Here is a 16,852-nt window from a genome sequence, read left to right as displayed (position 1 = left end):
GGTCTAATAGCAGACACAACAGTATCATAATACAATGAAGGCAGACTGTAGTTCAGGTAGAGTCTGGTCAACTGTGGGGGCAATAACATACACAACAGTATCATCGCATACAAGTGCAGGTCACAATTGTTTACAGGAAAGTCAATATTATTAATGTAAACATTAAAATGTACTGGACCTAAAATCGACCCCTGCGCGACACCTTTCATAATATCCAGGAAACCTGATTTAACACCATCAGTAGACACACATTGAGTTCTATCTGTCAAGTCATGTTTCAACCAGTTACATACAGCCTGGTCTCGGCCAATTGAGGAAAGCCTCTGAATTTGCAATGAGTGATCAGCAGTATCTAAAGCCTTTGACAGGTCAATGAAGAGGGCAGCACAATTGAGCCTTTTATCCATACAGTTAGCCACATCATTTATAAATAGGTGTAGATATAACCCCTCTGTCTGTTCTCTCTCCCCAGAATGAGATGCTGGAGGAAGGCCATGAGTATGCTGTCATGCTCTACACCTGGAGAAGCTGCTCAAGAGCTATACCACAGGTAACTCTCTCTCTTTCAATTCAAAGGGCTTAATTGACATGGGAAACATATGATTACATTGTCAAAGCAAGTGAAATGGATTAATAAACAAAAGTGAAATAAAAAATATTAAATTAACAGTAAACATTACACACACTCTCTCTGTCTCTCTCTCTCTGTCTCTCTGTCTCTCTCTCTCTCTGTTTCTCTCTTTCTGTCTCTCTCTCTGTCTCTCTCTCTCTCTGTCTCTCTCTCTCTCTGTCTCTCCCTCTCTCTGTATCTCTCTCTGTATCTCTCTCTCTCTGTCTCTCTCTCTCTCTCTCTCTCTCTCTCTCTCTCTCTCTCTCTCTCTCTCTCTCTCTCTCTCTCTCTCTCTCTCTCTCTCTCTCTCTCTCTCTCTCTGTATCTCTCTCAATTCAATTCAAAGGGCTTAATTGACACGGGATACATGTTTACATTGCTAAAGCAAGTGAAATAGATCATAAACAAATGTGAAATAAACAATAAAAAATGTACAGTAAACATTACACTCACATTACACTCATGTGCAAATAGTTAAAGTAGAAAAAGGATTGTTTTCAAATTCTTTGTGAGTCTGTGTAATCTGAGGGAAATATGTGTCTCTAATATGGTCATACATTAGGCAGGAGGTTAGGAAGTGCAGCTCAGTTTCCACCTCATTTTGTGGGCAGTGTGCATATAGCCTGTCTTCTCTTGAGAGACAGATCTGCCTACGGCGGCCTTTCTCAAAAGCAAAGCTATGCTCGCTGAGTCTGTACATAGTCAAAGCTTTCCTTAAGTTTGGGTCAGTCACAGTGGTCAGGTATTCTGCCACTGTGTACTCTCTGTTTAGGACCAAATAGCATTCTAGTAGCATGCTCTGTTTTTTTGTTAATTCTTTCCAATGTGTCAAGTAATTATCTTTTTGTTTTCTCATGTTTTGGTTGGGTCTAACTGTGTTGCTGTCCTGGGGCTCTGTGGGGTCTGTTTGTGTTTATGAACAGAGCCCCAGGACCAGCTTGCTTAGGGGACTTCTTCTCCAGGTTCATCTCTCTGTAGGTGATGGCTTTGTTATGGAAGGTTTGGGAATCGCTTCCTTTTTGGTGGTTGTAGAATTTAACTGCACTTTTCTGGATTTTGATAATAGTGGGTATCGGCCTAATTATGCTCTGCATGCATTATTTTGTGTTTTACGTTGTACACTGAGGATATTTTTGCAGAATTCTGCATGCAATTTGTCTCAATTTGGTGTTTGTTTCATTTTGTGAATTATTGGTTGGTGAGTGGACCCCAGACCTCACAATCATAAAGGGCAATGGGTTCTACAACTGATTCAAGTATTTTTAGCCAGATCCTAATTTGTATGTTTGTAAGGGGTGCGTGTTCGTGGCAGAGAAGTCAGGCGCAGGAGAACAAACGTGGTATAAACGGAGTTATTTAATAAATACTGACCAAACTCCAAAACAACCAAAATGTACAAAATAACAAAGTGGGTACAAAACCCGTCGCACACCAACACTAAATAGCACATCACATACAATCAAAACAATCTCCGACAAGGACATGAGGGGAAACAGAGGGTTAAATACACAACATGTAATTGATGGGATTGGAACCAGGTGTGAAGGAAGACAAGACAAAACCAATGGAAAATGAAAAATGGATCGATGATGGCTAGAAGGTCGGTGATGTCGACCGCCGAACACCGTCCGAACAAGGAGAGGGACCGACTTCAGCGGAAGTCGTGACAATGTTGTATTTTTACTTTTGATGGCATAGAAGGCCCTTTTTGCCTTGTCTCTCAGATCGTTCACAGCTTTGTGGAAGTTACCTGTGACGCTGATGTTTAAGCCGAGGTATGTAAAGTTGTTTGTGTGCTTTAGGGCAACGGTGTCTAGATGGAATTTGTATTTGTGGTCCTGGGAACTGAACCTTTTTTGGAACACCATTATTTTAGTCTTACTGAGAGTTACTGTCAGGGCCCAGGTCCGACAGAATCTGTGCAGAAGATCTAGGTGCTGCTGTAGGCCCTCCTTGGTTGGGGACAGAAACACCAGATCATCAGCGAACAGTAGTCATTTGACTTGAGATTCTAGAAGGGTGAGGCCGGGTGCTGCAGACTGTTGATAGTGTAGTGATGTATAAGAGCTGAATTTGTAGCCTCAGACTGTTGATAGTGTAGTGAAGTATAAGAGCTGAATTTGTAGCCTCAGGGACACATCATTTGTCTGCTTCCCAAATAGCATCCTATTCCTTATGTAGTGTACTACTCTTGACCAGGGCCAATGTGGGCCATTTGGGACATACATAGGGGCCATTTGTCCTCCCCAGAAAGTGTAGGGGTAGAGCTGGGCGATTATGGACAGAAATCCATATTGTGATACATTTCCTGAATTGATACGATAATGATAAATAGAACAATACATTTATAACATTAATGTGCACCACAGTTTAACATTAATGTGCACCACAGTCAGTTTATAACATTAATGTGCACCACAGTTTATAACATTAATGTGCACCACAGTTTAGAACATTAATGTGCACCACAGTTTATAACATTAATGTGCACCACAGTTTAGAACATTAATGTGCACCACAGTTTAACATTAATGTGCACCACAGTTTAACATTAATGTGTACCACAGTTTATAACATTAATGTGCACCACAGTTTAACATTAATGTGCATCACAGTTTAGAACATTAATGTGCACCACAGTTTATAACATTAATGTGCACCACAGTTTAACATTAATGTGTACCACAGTTTATAACATTAATGTGCACCACAGTTTAGAACATTAATGTGCACCACAGTTTAGAACATTAATGTGCTCCACAGTTTAACATTGATGTGCTCCACAGTTTATAACATTAATGTGCACCACAGTTTAACATTAATGTGCTCCACAGTTTATAACATTAATGTGCACCACAGTTTATAACATTAATGTGCACCACAGTTTATAACATTAATGTGCACCACAGTTTAACATTAATGTGCACCACAGTTTATAACATTAATCTGCACCACAGTTTATAACATTAATGTGCTCCACAGTTTATAACATTAATGTGCACCACAGTTTAGAACATTAACGTGCACCACAGTTTATAACATTAATGTGCTCCACAGTTTAGAACATTAATGTGCACCACAGTTTAGAACATTAATGTGCACCACAGTTTATAACATTAATGTGCACCACAGTTTATAACATTAATGTGCACCACAGTTTATAACATTAATGTGCTCCACAGTTTATAACATTAATGTGCACCACAGTTTAACATTAATGTGCACCACAGTTTAGAACATTAATGTGCACCACAGTTTATAACATTAATGTGCTCCACAGTTTATAACATTAATGTGCTCCACAGTTTAGAACATTAATGTGCTCCACAGTTTAGAACATTAATGTGCTCCACAGTTTAGAACATTAATGTGCTCCACAGTTTATAACATTAATGTGCACCACAGTTTAGAACATTAATCTGCACCACAGTTTAGAACATTAATGTGCTCCACAGTTTAGAACATTAATGTGCTCCACAGTTTAGAACATTAATGTGCTCCACAGTTTAGAACATTAATGTGCACCACCGTTTATAACATTAATGTGCACCACCGTTTATAACATTAATGTGCACCACAGTTTATAACATTAATGTGCACCACAGTTTATAACATTAATGTGCACCACAGTTTATAACATTAATGTGCACCACAGTTTAACATTAATGTGCACCACAGTTTATAACATTAATCTGCACCACAGTTTATAACATTAATGTGCTCCACAGTTTATAACATTAATGTGCACCACAGTTTAGAACATTAACGTGCACCACAGTTTATAACATTAATGTGCTCCACAGTTTAGAACATTAATGTGCACCACAGTTTAGAACATTAATGTGCACCACAGTTTATAACATTAATGTGCACCACAGTTTATAACATTAATGTGCACCACAGTTTATAACATTAATGTGCTCCACAGTTTATAACATTAATGTGCACCACAGTTTAACATTAATGTGCACCACAGTTTAGAACATTAATGTGCACCACAGTTTATAACATTAATGTGCTCCACAGTTTATAACATTAATGTGCTCCACAGTTTAGAACATTAATGTGCTCCACAGTTTAGAACATTAATGTGCTCCACAGTTTAGAACATTAATGTGCTCCACAGTTTATAACATTAATGTGCACCACAGTTTAGAACATTAATCTGCACCACAGTTTAGAACATTAATGTGCTCCACAGTTTAGAACATTATTGTGCTCCACAGTTTAGAACATTAATGTGCTCCACAGTTTAGAACATTAATGTGCACCACCGTTTATAACATTAATGTGCACCACCGTTTATAACATTAATGTGCACCACAGTTTATAACATTAATGTGCACCACAGTTTATAACATTAATGTGCACCACAGTTTATAACATTAATGTGCACCACAGTTTATAACATTAATGTGCACCACAGTTTATAACATTAATGTGCACCACAGTTTAGAACATTAATGTTCACCACAGTTTAGAACATTAATGTGCACCACAGTTTATAACATTAATGTGCACCACAGTTTATAACATTAATGTTCACCACAGTTTATAACATTAATGTGCACCACAGTTTATAACATTAATGTTCACCACAGTTTATAACATTAATGTTCACCACAGTTTATAACATTAATGTTCACCACAGTTTAGAACATTAATGTTCACCACAGTTTATAACATTAATGTGCACCACAGTTTATAACATTAATGTGCACCACAGTTTATAACATTAATGTTCACCACAGTTTATAACATTAATGTGCACCACAGTTTATAACATTAATGTGCACCACAGTTTATAACATTAATGTGCACCACAGTTTAGAACATTAATGTGCACCACAGTTTAGAACATTAATGTTCACCACAGTTTAGAACATTAATGTGCACCACAGTTTAGAACATTAATGTGCACCACAGTTTATAACATTAATGTGCACCACAGTTTAGAACATTAATGTGCACCACAGTTTATAACATTAATGTGTACCACAGTTTAGAACATTAATGTGTACCACAGTTTAGAACATTAATGTGCACCACAGTTTAGAACATTAATGTGCACCACAGTTTAGAACATTAAACTGCTGCTACTCATTTGATGGTTGTAGCCATCAATTGTCCCATTTATAATCACCCATTTTAGCAAACATATTTAATTTCAACTTTTCTATGGTGTAGACTACTTATCGTAATGAACGATATCAGCAAATGCCTGCGATAAGTGATCGTATCGTTGATCGTTTTCAGTTTATCGTCCCAGCTCTAGTACGGGCATCTGATCCTAAAAATGTGATACTGGCTAGGGACACTGTGATCTGTGACGTGTAAAAAAAGATGTGGGAGAGCCCTGTGAGTGGTTCCAGTGAGCAGGCAGTGTGACGGCACCCCCCTGTGTTCTCCAGGTGAAGTGTAACGAGCAGCCCAACAGGGTGGAGATCTATGAGAAGACTGTGGAGGTGCTGGAACCAGAGGTCACCAAGCTCATGAAGTTCATGTACTTTCAGGTGAGAGACCATTGATTGATGGATGAATGAATGAATCAATCAAATGAATGAACAACGTAATGAATGTATCGTATTTGAATTGGAATTCTGTCAGTCAATCATATCCTTGTCCCTTGAATTAAATAATGAATGAACAAATGAGTCCTATATATATCTGAAAAACCTCTTCTCTCTGTCGTCTCCTTTTCCCCTGTCCTCCCCTGCAGCGTAAGGCCATCGAGCGTTTCTGTGGGGAGGTGAAGCGTCTGTGCCACGCTGAGCGGAGGAAAGACTTTGTCTCTGAAGCCTACCTCCTCACCCTGGGCAAGTTCATCAACATGTTCGCTGTGCTCGACGAACTCAAGAACATGAAGTGCAGCGTCAAGAACGACCACTCTGCCTATAAAAGGTACGGAGGGAAGACAGACACAATGTGGGGATGCGTCTCAATAGCCTGCAGTGGCTTCCTCTCCCTATCACCTTTCCTTCACCTGTACTGATTCTGAAAACACAGGAATTTGCTTTCACCTGTCTAGTTCCTTCACATCAGCTTAAATGAAGCAGAAGGGACAGAATGAAGGGCCAATTTACCCCACTATTGAGATGTACCCAATTGACTCAGGTTAACAGAATCTGTGAGGTGTGGCTACAGAATTAGATATGTGGTAATATTTGTGTCTGCAGGGCTGCTCAGTTCCTGAGGAAGATGGCCGACCCTCAGTCCATCCAGGAGTCACAGAACCTCTCTATGTTCCTAGCCAATCACAACAGGATTACGCAGGTGTGTGTGGGTGTGTGTGTGTGTGTGTGTGTGTGTGTGTGTGTGTGTGTGTGTGTGTGTGTGGGTGTGGGTGTGTTGTGCAGCAGCAGTAATAGTGTGTATATTTCTTTGTAGTGTCTGTAGCAGCAGTACTAGTGTGTATATTTCTCTGTAGTGTCTGTAGCAGCAGTAATAGTGTGTATATTTCTCTCTGTAGTGTCTGCAGCAGCAGTAATAGTGTGTATATTTCTTTGTAGTGTCTGTAGCAGCAGTACTAGTGTGTATATTTCTCTCTGTAGTGTCTGCAGCAGCAGTAATAGTGTGTATATTTCTCTGTAGTGTCTGCAGCAGCAGTAATAGTGTGTATATTTCTCTGTAGTGTCTGCAGCAGCAGTAATAGTGTGTATATTTCTCTGTAGTGTCTGCAGCAGCAGTAATAGTGTGTATATTTATCTCTGTAGTGTCTGCAGCAGCAGTAATAGTGTGTATATTTCTCTGTGGTGTCTGTAGCAGCAGTAATAGTGTGTATATTTCTCTGTAGTGTCTGCAGCAGCAGTAATAGTGTGTATATTTCTCTGTAGTGTCTGCAGCAGCAGTAATAGTGTGTATATTTCTCTGTAGTGTCTGCAGCAGCAGTAATAGTGTGTATATTTCTCTGTAGTGTCTGCAGCAGCAGTAATAGTGTGTATATTTCTCTGTGGTGTCTGCAGCAGCAGTAATAGTGTGTATATTTCTCTGTAGTGTCTGCAGCAGCAGTAATAGTGTGTATATTTCTCTGTAGTGTCTGCAGCAGCAGTAATAGTGTGTATATTTCTCTCTGTAGTGTCTGCAGCAGCAGTAATAGTGTGTATATTTCTCTGTAGTGTCTGCAGCAGTAGTAATAGTGTGTATATTTCTCTGTAGTGTCTGCAGCAGCAGTAATAGTGTGTATATCTCTCTGTAGTGTCTGCAGCAGTAGTAATAGTGTGTATATTTCTCTCTGTAGTGTCTGCAGCAGCAGTAATAGTGTGTATATTTCTCTCTGTAGTGTCTGCAGCAGCAGTAATAGTGTGTATATTTCTCTGTAGTGTCTGCAGCAGCAGTAATAGTGTGTATATTTCTCTCTGTAGTGTCTGCAGCAGCAGTAATAGTGTGTATATTTCTCTGTGGTGTCTGCAGCAGCAGTAATAGTGTGTATATTTCTCTGTGGTGTCTGCAGCAGCAGTAATAGTGTGTATATTTCTCTCTGTAGTGTCTGCAGCAGCAGTAATAGTGTGTATATTTCTCTCTGTAGTGTCTGCAGCAGCAGTAATAGTGTGTATATTTCTCTCTGTAGTGTCTGCAGCAGCAGTAATAGTGTGTATATTTCTCTGTAGTGTCTGCAGCAGCAGTAATAGTGTGTATATTTATCTCTGTAGTGTCTGCAGCAGCAGTAATAGTGTGTATATTTCTCTGTAGTGTCTGTAGCAGCAGTAATAGTGTGTATATTTCTCTGTAGTGTCTGCAGCAGCAGTAATAGTGTGTATATTTCTCTGTAGTGTCTGCAGCAGCAGTAATAGTGTGTATATTTATCTCTGTAGTGTCTGCAGCAGCAGTAATAGTGTGTATATTTCTCTGTAGTGTCTGCAGCAGCAGTAATAGTGTGTATATTTCTCTCTGTAGTGTCTGCAGCAGCAGTAATAGTGTGTATATTTCTCTCTGTAGTGTCTGCAGCAGCAGTAATAGTGTGTATATTTCTCTGTAGTGTCTGCAGCAGCAGTAATAGTGTGTATATTTCTCTGTAGTGTCTGTAGCAGCAGTAATAGTGTGTATATTTATCTCTGTAGTGTCTGCAGCAGCAGCTGGAGGTGATTCCTGGCTATGAGGAGTTGTTAGCAGACATTGTCAACATCAGTGTTGATTACTATGAGAACAAGATGTACTTGACGCCCAGCGAGAAACACATGCTGCTCAAGGTAAGAGCCTCATCTAGCTCTCTGTCTTACCTGCCTTTCTCTAGATACCTGTCTCTGTCTGGATCTTAACTACCTGCCTTTCTCTAGATACCTGTCTCTGTCTGGATCTTAACTACCTGCCTTTCTCTAGATACCTGTCTCTGTCTGGATCTTAACTACCTGCCTTTCTCTAGATACCTGTCTCTGTCTGGATCTTAACTACCTGCCTTTCTCTAGATACCTGTCTGTCTGGATCTTAACTACCTGCCTTTCTCTAGGTACCTGTCTCTGTCTGGATCTCAACTACCTGCCTTTCTCTAGGTACCTGTCTCTGTCTGGATCTCAACTACCTGCCTTTCTCTAGGTACCTGTCTCTGTCTGGATCTTAACTACCTGCCTTTCTACAGATACCTGTCTCTGTCTGGATCTCAACTACCTGCCTTTCTCTAGGTACCTGTCTCTGTCTGGATCTTAACTACCTGCCTTTCTACAGATACCTGTCTCTGTCTGGATTTTAAAATGCTAATAGCCTTCTTACTCCTGCTAACCAGTCCTCAACTGTATCTTCCAGTGGTGTTCAGAATATCTAGAGACATTTCTGAATGTCCATCAAATATTATTGATCTCGGTTTGTGTAATATCCCACTCTGTGTGTGTGTGTCAGGTGATGGGTTTTGGTCTCTATCTGATGGACGGTAACGTCAGTAACATCTACAAACTAGACGCCAAGAAGAGGATCAACCTGGGAAAGATCGACAAGTTCTTCAAGGTGTGTGTGTGTGTGTGTGTGTGTGTGTGTGTGTGTGTGTGTGTGTGTGTGTGTGTGTGTGTGTGTGTGTGTGTGTGTGTGTGTGTGTGTGTGTGTGTGTGTGTGTGTGCGTGCGTGCGTGCGTGCGTGCGTGCGTGCGTGCGTGCGTGCGTGCGCTCCACACCAAAGCAGCCATCTAACTTTTCCTTGTGGCCATGTCAGTACTTTAACACCAATATGTTGTTATTGGATCACACATCCTGACTGAAGCCCTCTCTCTGTGTGTCTGTGTCTCTTGTTTGATGCCTCAGCTGCAGGTGGTGCCTCTGTTTGGAGACATGCAGATAGAACTATCACGTTACATAGAGACCAGCGCCCACTACGAGGAGAACAAGTCCAAGTAAGAACATCATCCATCTTTAAACTCATAAACTCAGACCTCTAACAAGTCCTCAACGCCAGCCTCTACCCCACGGCTGTCAAACTCAACCCCAGCCTCTACCCCACGGCTGTCAAACTCAACCCCAGCCCCTACCCCACGGCTGTCAAACTCAACACCAGCCCCTACCCCACGGCTGTCAAACTCAACCCCAGCCCCTACCCCACGGCTGTCAAACTCAACCCCAGCCTCTACCCCACAGGTGTCAAACTCAACCCCAGCCCCTACCCCACAGGTGTCAAACTCAACCCCAGCCCCTACCCCACAGGTGTCAAACTCAACCCCAGCCCCTACCCCACAGGTGTCAAACTCAACCCCAGCCCCTACCCCACAGGTGTCAAACTCAACCCCAGCCCCTACCCCACGGCTGTCAAACTCAACCCCAGCCCCTACCCCACAGGTGTCAAACTCAACCCCAGCCTCTACCCCACGGCTGTCAAACTCAACCCCAGCCCCTACCCCACAGGTGTCAAACTCAACCCCAGCCCCTACCCCACAGGTGTCAAACTCAACCCCAGCCCCTACCCCACAGGTGTCAAACTCAACCCCAGCCCCTACTCCACAGGTGTCAAACTCAACCCCAGCCCCTACCCCACAGGTGTCAAACTCAACCCCAGCCTCTACCCCACAGGTGTCAAACTCAACCCCAGCCCCTACCCCACAGGTGTCAAACTCAACCCCAGCCCCTACCCCACAGGTGTCAAACTCAACCCCAGCCCCTACCCCACAGGTGTCAAACTCAACCCCAGCCCCTACCCCACAGGTGTCAAACTCAACCCCAGCCCCTACCCCATGGCTGTCAAACTCAACCCCAGCCCCTACCCCACGGCTGTCAAACTCAACCCCAGCCTTTACCCCACGGCTGTCAAACTCAACCCCAGCCCCTACCCCACGGCTGTCAAACTCAACCCCAGCCCCTACCCCACAGGTGTCAAACTCAACCCCAGCCCCTACCCCACGGCTGTCAAACTCAACCCCAGCCCCTACCCCACAGGTGTCAAACTCAACCCCAGCCTTTACCCGACAGGTGTCAAACTCAACCCCAGCCTTTACCCCACAGGTGTCAAACTCAACCCCAGCCCCTACCCCACAGGTGTCAAACTCAACCCCAGCCCCTACCCCACAGGTGTCAAACTCAACCCCAGCCCCTTAATTGGTTAGTTAGGAACTCTCCACACCTGGTTGTCTAGGTCTCAATTGGTTAGTTAGGAATTCCCCTCACCTGGTTGTCTAGGTCTTAATTGGTTAGTTAGGAACTCTCCACACCTGGTTGTCTAGGTCTTAATTGGTTAGTTAGGAACTCTCCACACCTGGTTGTCTAGGTCTTAATTGGTTAGTTAGGAATTCCCCTCACCTGGTTGTCTAGGTCTTAATTGGTTAGTTAGGAACTCTCCACACCTGGTTGTCTAGGTCTTAATTGGTTAGTTAGGAATTCCCCTCACCTGGTTGTCTAGGTCTTAATTTGTTAGTTAGGAACTTTACACACCTGGTTGTCTAGGTCTTAATTGGTTAGTTAGGAACTCTCCACACCTGGTTGTCTAGGTCTTAATTGGTTAGTTAGGAATTCCCCTCACCTGGTTGTCTAGGTCTTAATTTGTTAGTTAGGAACTTTACACACCTGGTTGTCTAGATCTTAATTGGACACATATTGAAAAGAAATATCAAAAATCTGCATATACTCAGCCCTCTCCTATCCCCTGACTCTCCTATAGGTGGATGTGTACCCAGAGCTTCACCTCCCCCAGTACAACCTGTGTGAACCCTGACCTCTGACCTCTCTCCTACAGGTGGATGTGTACCCAGAGCTTCACCTCCCCCAGTACAACCTGTGTGAACCCTGACCTCTGACCTCTCTCCTACAGGTGGACGTGTACCCAGAGCTCCATCTCTCCCCAGTACAACCTGTGTGAACTCTGACCTCTGACCTCTCTCCTACAGGTGGACGTGTACCCAGAGCTCCATCTCTCCCCAGTACAACCTGTGTGAGCAGATGGTTCAGATTCGAGACGACCACATCCGGTTCATCTCTGAGCTGGCTCGCTACAGTAACAGTGAGGTGGTGACCGGGTCAGGTCTGGACAGTCACAAGTCAGACGAGGAGTACAGGGAACTGTTTGACCTGGCACTCAGAGGGTTACAGCTGCTGTCCAAGTGGAGCACACACGTCATGGAAGTGGTGAGTAGGGGAACGGGGTGTGTGTGTGTGCGTGGTTTATGTTAAAGAAGGGGACGTGTGTAGTCCGTGCTTGGTCCCATATATTTTATTTATTTATTATTTAAATGAATTAAGTCATTATATTTCTACCTGGTTCTGTGATTTTCAGTTTCCTTTGACACCATATTCTCTCTATTTCTCTCTCTCTCTCTCTCTCTCTCTCTCTCTCTCTCTCTCTCTCTCTCTCTCTCTCTCTCTCTCTCTCTCTCTCTCTCTCTTTCAGTACTCGTGGAAGTTGGTCCACCCGACAGATAAGTTCTGTAACAAGGACTGTCCTGGCACAGCGGAGGAGTATGAGAGAGCTACACGTTACAACTACACCTCAGAGGAGAAGTTTGCCCTGGTCGAGGTCATCGCCATGATCAAGGGACTGCAGGTGAGAAACACACACTGTACCTACAGACAGCTAGGTCATGACATCGTTGGGACGCTTACAGAATAGTAACATAGCATCGTTTCACCACCGTGGGTCTTGGTCGAAGTGTGGCTACTTTGGTGTTGATGATGATGATGATGGTATCTGCGTTGTAGGTGTTGATGGGCCGTATGGAGAGCGTATTCAACCAGGCCATAAGGAACACCATCTATGCAGCCCTGCAGGACTTTGCCCAGATGACCCTCAGAGAGCCTCTACGTCAGGCCGTACGCAAGAAGAAGAACGTTCTCATCAGGTACCGTACTGGCTGCACTCATTCTTCTTCAACTGTTAACATATTTCAGGCAAGAGAACCTCTTAAGAGGTACTGTAGCATCTTGTTATCTTGGTGGTCTTGATGAAAAACACCTTTAAAAAAAGTTTAACGTCCCCTCAAAGGCTCAAGTGTGCGTACGGCACAATTCTCACTGTTTGCTAGAGACAGTAGAACCATGGACCTTCCATCGTTAGCTAGGCTGCTTCCTAAATGGCCCCCTACACCTATGGGCCCTGGTAAAAAGTAGTGCTATGGGCCCTGGTCAAAAGTAGTGCACTATATAGGGAATAGGGTGCCATTTGGGACATACAGATAGTCATTCTCTATAATGCTGATTCTCTGATAACCTTCTGTTTCTCTCTAGTGTCCTGCAGGCGATCCGTAAGACCATCTGTGACTGGGAGGGGGCTCGGGAGCCTCCCAATGACCCCTGTCTCAGGGGGGAGAAGGACCCCAAGGGAGGGTTCGACATCAAGGTGCCCCGCAGAGCTGTGGGACCCTCGAGCACACAGGTAGACCAGGGGAGCGAGGGAAGGGTAACAGATGGCTAGGGGAATTAGGAAGAGACTGATGTGACTCGGGGATGGAGGCAGGCTGTAGGGACAGGATCAAGTACAGGGACTTCTACTATTTAGACTTTTCTCTCTCTCCCTGCCTCTCCAGCTGTACATGGTCCGAACCATGCTGGAGTCGTTGATAGCCGATAAGAGTGGTTCTAAGAAGACTCTACGCAGCAGTCTGGATGGACCCATAGTACTGGCTATAGAAGACTTCCACAAACACTCCTTCTTCTTCACACACCTGCTCAACTTCAGCGGTATACACACACACACACACACACACACACACACACACACACACACACACACACACACACACACACACACACACACACACACACACACACACACACACACACACACACACACACACACACACACACACACACACACACACACACAGGATAATACTTTCTTACACTACCACCAATCAATTGATCACCTCCATCCTCACCTTGTTCTTTTTTCTTTCCTTCACCTCCCATCCTGTCATAATATCATGTTATTTACCTCCTGTCATAATATCATGTTATTTATCTCCTGTCATAATATCATGTTATTTATCTCCTGTCATAATATCATGTTATTTATCTCCTGCCATAATATCATGTTATTTATCTCCTGCCATAATATCATGTTATTTATCTCCTGTCATAATATCATGTTATTTATCTCCTGTCATAATATCATGTTATTTATCTCCTGTCATAATATCATGTTATTTATCTCCTGTCATAATATCATGTTATTTATCTCCTGTCATAATATCATGTTATTTATCTCCTGCCATAATATCATGTTATTTATCTCCTGTCATAATAGCATGTTATTTATCTCCTGTCATAATATCATGTTATTTATCTCCTGTCATAATAGCATGTTATTTATCTCCTGTCATAATATCATGTTATTTATCTCCTGTCATAATATCATGTTATTTATCTCCTGTCATAATATCATGTTATTTATCTCCTGTCATAATATCATGCTATTTATCTCCTGTCATAATAGCATGTTATTTATCTCCTGTCATAATATCATGTTATTTATCTCCTGTCATAATATCATGTTATTTATCTCCTGTCATAATATCATGTTATTTATCTCCTGCCATAATATCATGTTATTTATCTCCTGTCATAATAGCATGTTATTTATCTCCTGTCATAATATCATGTTATTTATCTCCTGTCATAATAGCATGTTATTTATCTCCTGTCATAATATCATGTTATTTATCTCCTGTCATAATATCATGTTATTTATCTCCTGTCATAATATCATGTTATTTATCTCCTGTCATAATATCATGCTATTTATCTCCTGTCATAATAGCATGTTATTTATCTCCTGTCATAATATCATGTTATTTATCTCCTGTCATAATATCATGTTATTTATCTCCCTCCCGTCCTGTATTAATATATCATGTTATTCCCCTCCCGTCCTGTATTAGTGGCATGTTATTCCTCTCCTGTCCTGTATTAATATCATGTTATTCCCCTCCTGTCCTGTATTACTATCATGTTATTCCCCTCCCGTTCTATATTAATATATCATGTTATTCCCCTCCCGTCTTGTATTAATATCATGTTATTCCCTTCCCGTCCTGTATTAGTATCATGTTATTCCCCTCCTGTCTTGTATTAATATCATGTTATTCCCTTCCCGTCCTGTATTAGTATCATGTTATTCCCCTCCCGTCCTGAAGAGGCGCTGCAGCACTGCAGTGACTTTTCTAAGCTGTGGTTCAGAAAGTCCTTCCTCTAATAATATTATAATAGAGTACCACAGTAAATTGGCTACTTTTCTTTAAATGGACACTTCTGTGAATTTGACACCATAGCTATTAGCTCAGGAGTCCGATAGAGATTACTTGCAGGGATTTGTAGTTTTGCATGATGTCTACTTTGATGCTAATTAGCACTTTTGAATGTGAGAGTAAATAGAGCTGAGTATATTGATAAAAGTCACCTTGACCAAGAGAGTTACATGGTTATCAAAACTTCACGCCAGGGTAAGCCTACACGAAACACAGACCTTTTTTTTTAAAACGCGAGGTTTTATGGGTATTATGACACCTCCACTGTGGAACGCTATAATAATATGTTGTAATTTCCCCTCCCGTCCTGTAGAAGCACTGTGGCACTGCTGTGACCTGTCTCAGCTGTGGCTCAGAGAGTTCTTCCTCTAGTAATAATATAATAATATCATTTTATTCCCTTCCTGTCCTCCAGAGGCGCTGCAGCACTGCTGTGACCTGTCTCAGCTGTGGTTCAGAGAGTTCTTCCTGGAGCTGACCATGGGTCGCAGGATCCAGTTCCCCATCGAGATGTCCATGCCCTGGATCCTCACAGACCACATACTGGAGACCAAGGAGCCATCCATGATGGAGTAAGACACTGTTTAGACCACTGTGTGTGTGTGTGTGTGTGTGTGTGTGTGTGTGTGTGTGTGTGTGTGTGTGTGTGTGTGTGTGTGTGTGTGTGTGTGTGTGTGTGTGTGTGTGTGTGTGTGTGTGTGTGTGTGTGTGTGTGTGTGTGTGTGTGTGTGTGTGTGTGTGTGTGTGTGCGTGCGTGCGTGCAGGTGAGGGAGAGGAAAAGACAAGAGTAAAGGGAGATGGAACGTGACGGACAGATATTTTCTCTCTGTTGTCATTGTGTTCATGCTGAGTCTGTATGTGTTTGTGCCTGCTGATGCCATCCTGCCTGTGGTTTCTCCCAGGTATGTGTTGTACCCTCTGGACCTCTACAATGACAGTGGCTACTACGCTCTGACCAAGTTCAAGAAACAGTTCCTCTACGATGAGATAGAGGCTGAGGTAAACTAGCACGAAACAAAGATGGCAGTCTCAGAAATCATATAATGACAAGTGATTTATCACCGATCCCCACGAGAGTATTGAGTTAGGGATGCTGTTTTTCCTACAGGTGAACCTGTGCTTCGATCAGTTTGTCTACAAGCTGGCTGACCAGATATTTGCCTACTACAAAGCCATGTCTGGAAGGTAAGAGACGGCCTGAGACACCACAGTAAACAGATACAAGACTGAATCATGTTGATGGGGGGGGGGGGGGGGGGTTAAATCAAGCAGTGAAGGATGATGTTGTGTGTTTTGCTTCACAGTGTCCTCCTGGACAAGCGTTTCAGGGCAGAGTGTAAAAACTATGGTGTGATCATCCCCTACCCCCCCTCCAACCGTTATGAGACCCTGCTCAAACAGAGACACGTACAGGTAGGTCTGTCATACACCACCCTGGTTAGGGTGACCACATGTCCGTGATTATCTGGGACAGTCACGCTTTTTGTCCCGCATCCAAGAAATAATATCCCACATTTTATTAACAAATTAAAACACCACAAGTTTACAATAAAAGGTCGATTTGTCCCGTATTTCAGTCAGACTTCCTATTGATTTGATGA

At 42.7% G+C, this 16,852-nt stretch overlaps 1 protein-coding gene across 6 annotated transcripts in view; it reads left to right on the top strand.

Moving 5' to 3' along the window:
* cyfip2 (cytoplasmic FMR1 interacting protein 2) overlaps positions 1 to 16,852 on the top strand; it is a 54,509-nt gene that overhangs the window by 17,652 nt on the left and 20,005 nt on the right. For all 6 annotated transcript variants that reach the window (XM_055888375.1, XM_055888372.1, XM_055888374.1 and 3 more), the window contains 16 exons: positions 473 to 550; positions 6,022 to 6,123; positions 6,330 to 6,511; positions 6,787 to 6,883; positions 8,668 to 8,796; positions 9,440 to 9,544; positions 9,835 to 9,923; positions 11,901 to 12,138; positions 12,401 to 12,553; positions 12,709 to 12,848; positions 13,234 to 13,381; positions 13,533 to 13,686; positions 15,667 to 15,823; positions 16,154 to 16,250; positions 16,360 to 16,436; positions 16,556 to 16,664. In XM_055888375.1, the coding sequence (XP_055744350.1) occupies positions 473 to 550; positions 6,022 to 6,123; positions 6,330 to 6,511; positions 6,787 to 6,883; positions 8,668 to 8,796; positions 9,440 to 9,544; positions 9,835 to 9,923; positions 11,901 to 12,138; positions 12,401 to 12,553; positions 12,709 to 12,848; positions 13,234 to 13,381; positions 13,533 to 13,686; positions 15,667 to 15,823; positions 16,154 to 16,250; positions 16,360 to 16,436; positions 16,556 to 16,664 (2,055 nt within the window). The remainder of the gene's footprint in view (positions 1 to 472; positions 551 to 6,021; positions 6,124 to 6,329; positions 6,512 to 6,786; positions 6,884 to 8,667; positions 8,797 to 9,439; positions 9,545 to 9,834; positions 9,924 to 11,900; positions 12,139 to 12,400; positions 12,554 to 12,708; positions 12,849 to 13,233; positions 13,382 to 13,532; positions 13,687 to 15,666; positions 15,824 to 16,153; positions 16,251 to 16,359; positions 16,437 to 16,555; positions 16,665 to 16,852) is intronic.

This window comes from Salvelinus fontinalis, chromosome 29, assembly GCF_029448725.1.
Source record: "Salvelinus fontinalis isolate EN_2023a chromosome 29, ASM2944872v1, whole genome shotgun sequence".
Taxonomy (NCBI): domain Eukaryota; kingdom Metazoa; phylum Chordata; class Actinopteri; order Salmoniformes; family Salmonidae; genus Salvelinus; species Salvelinus fontinalis.
This window is presented reverse-complemented; position numbering and strand designations above follow the sequence as displayed.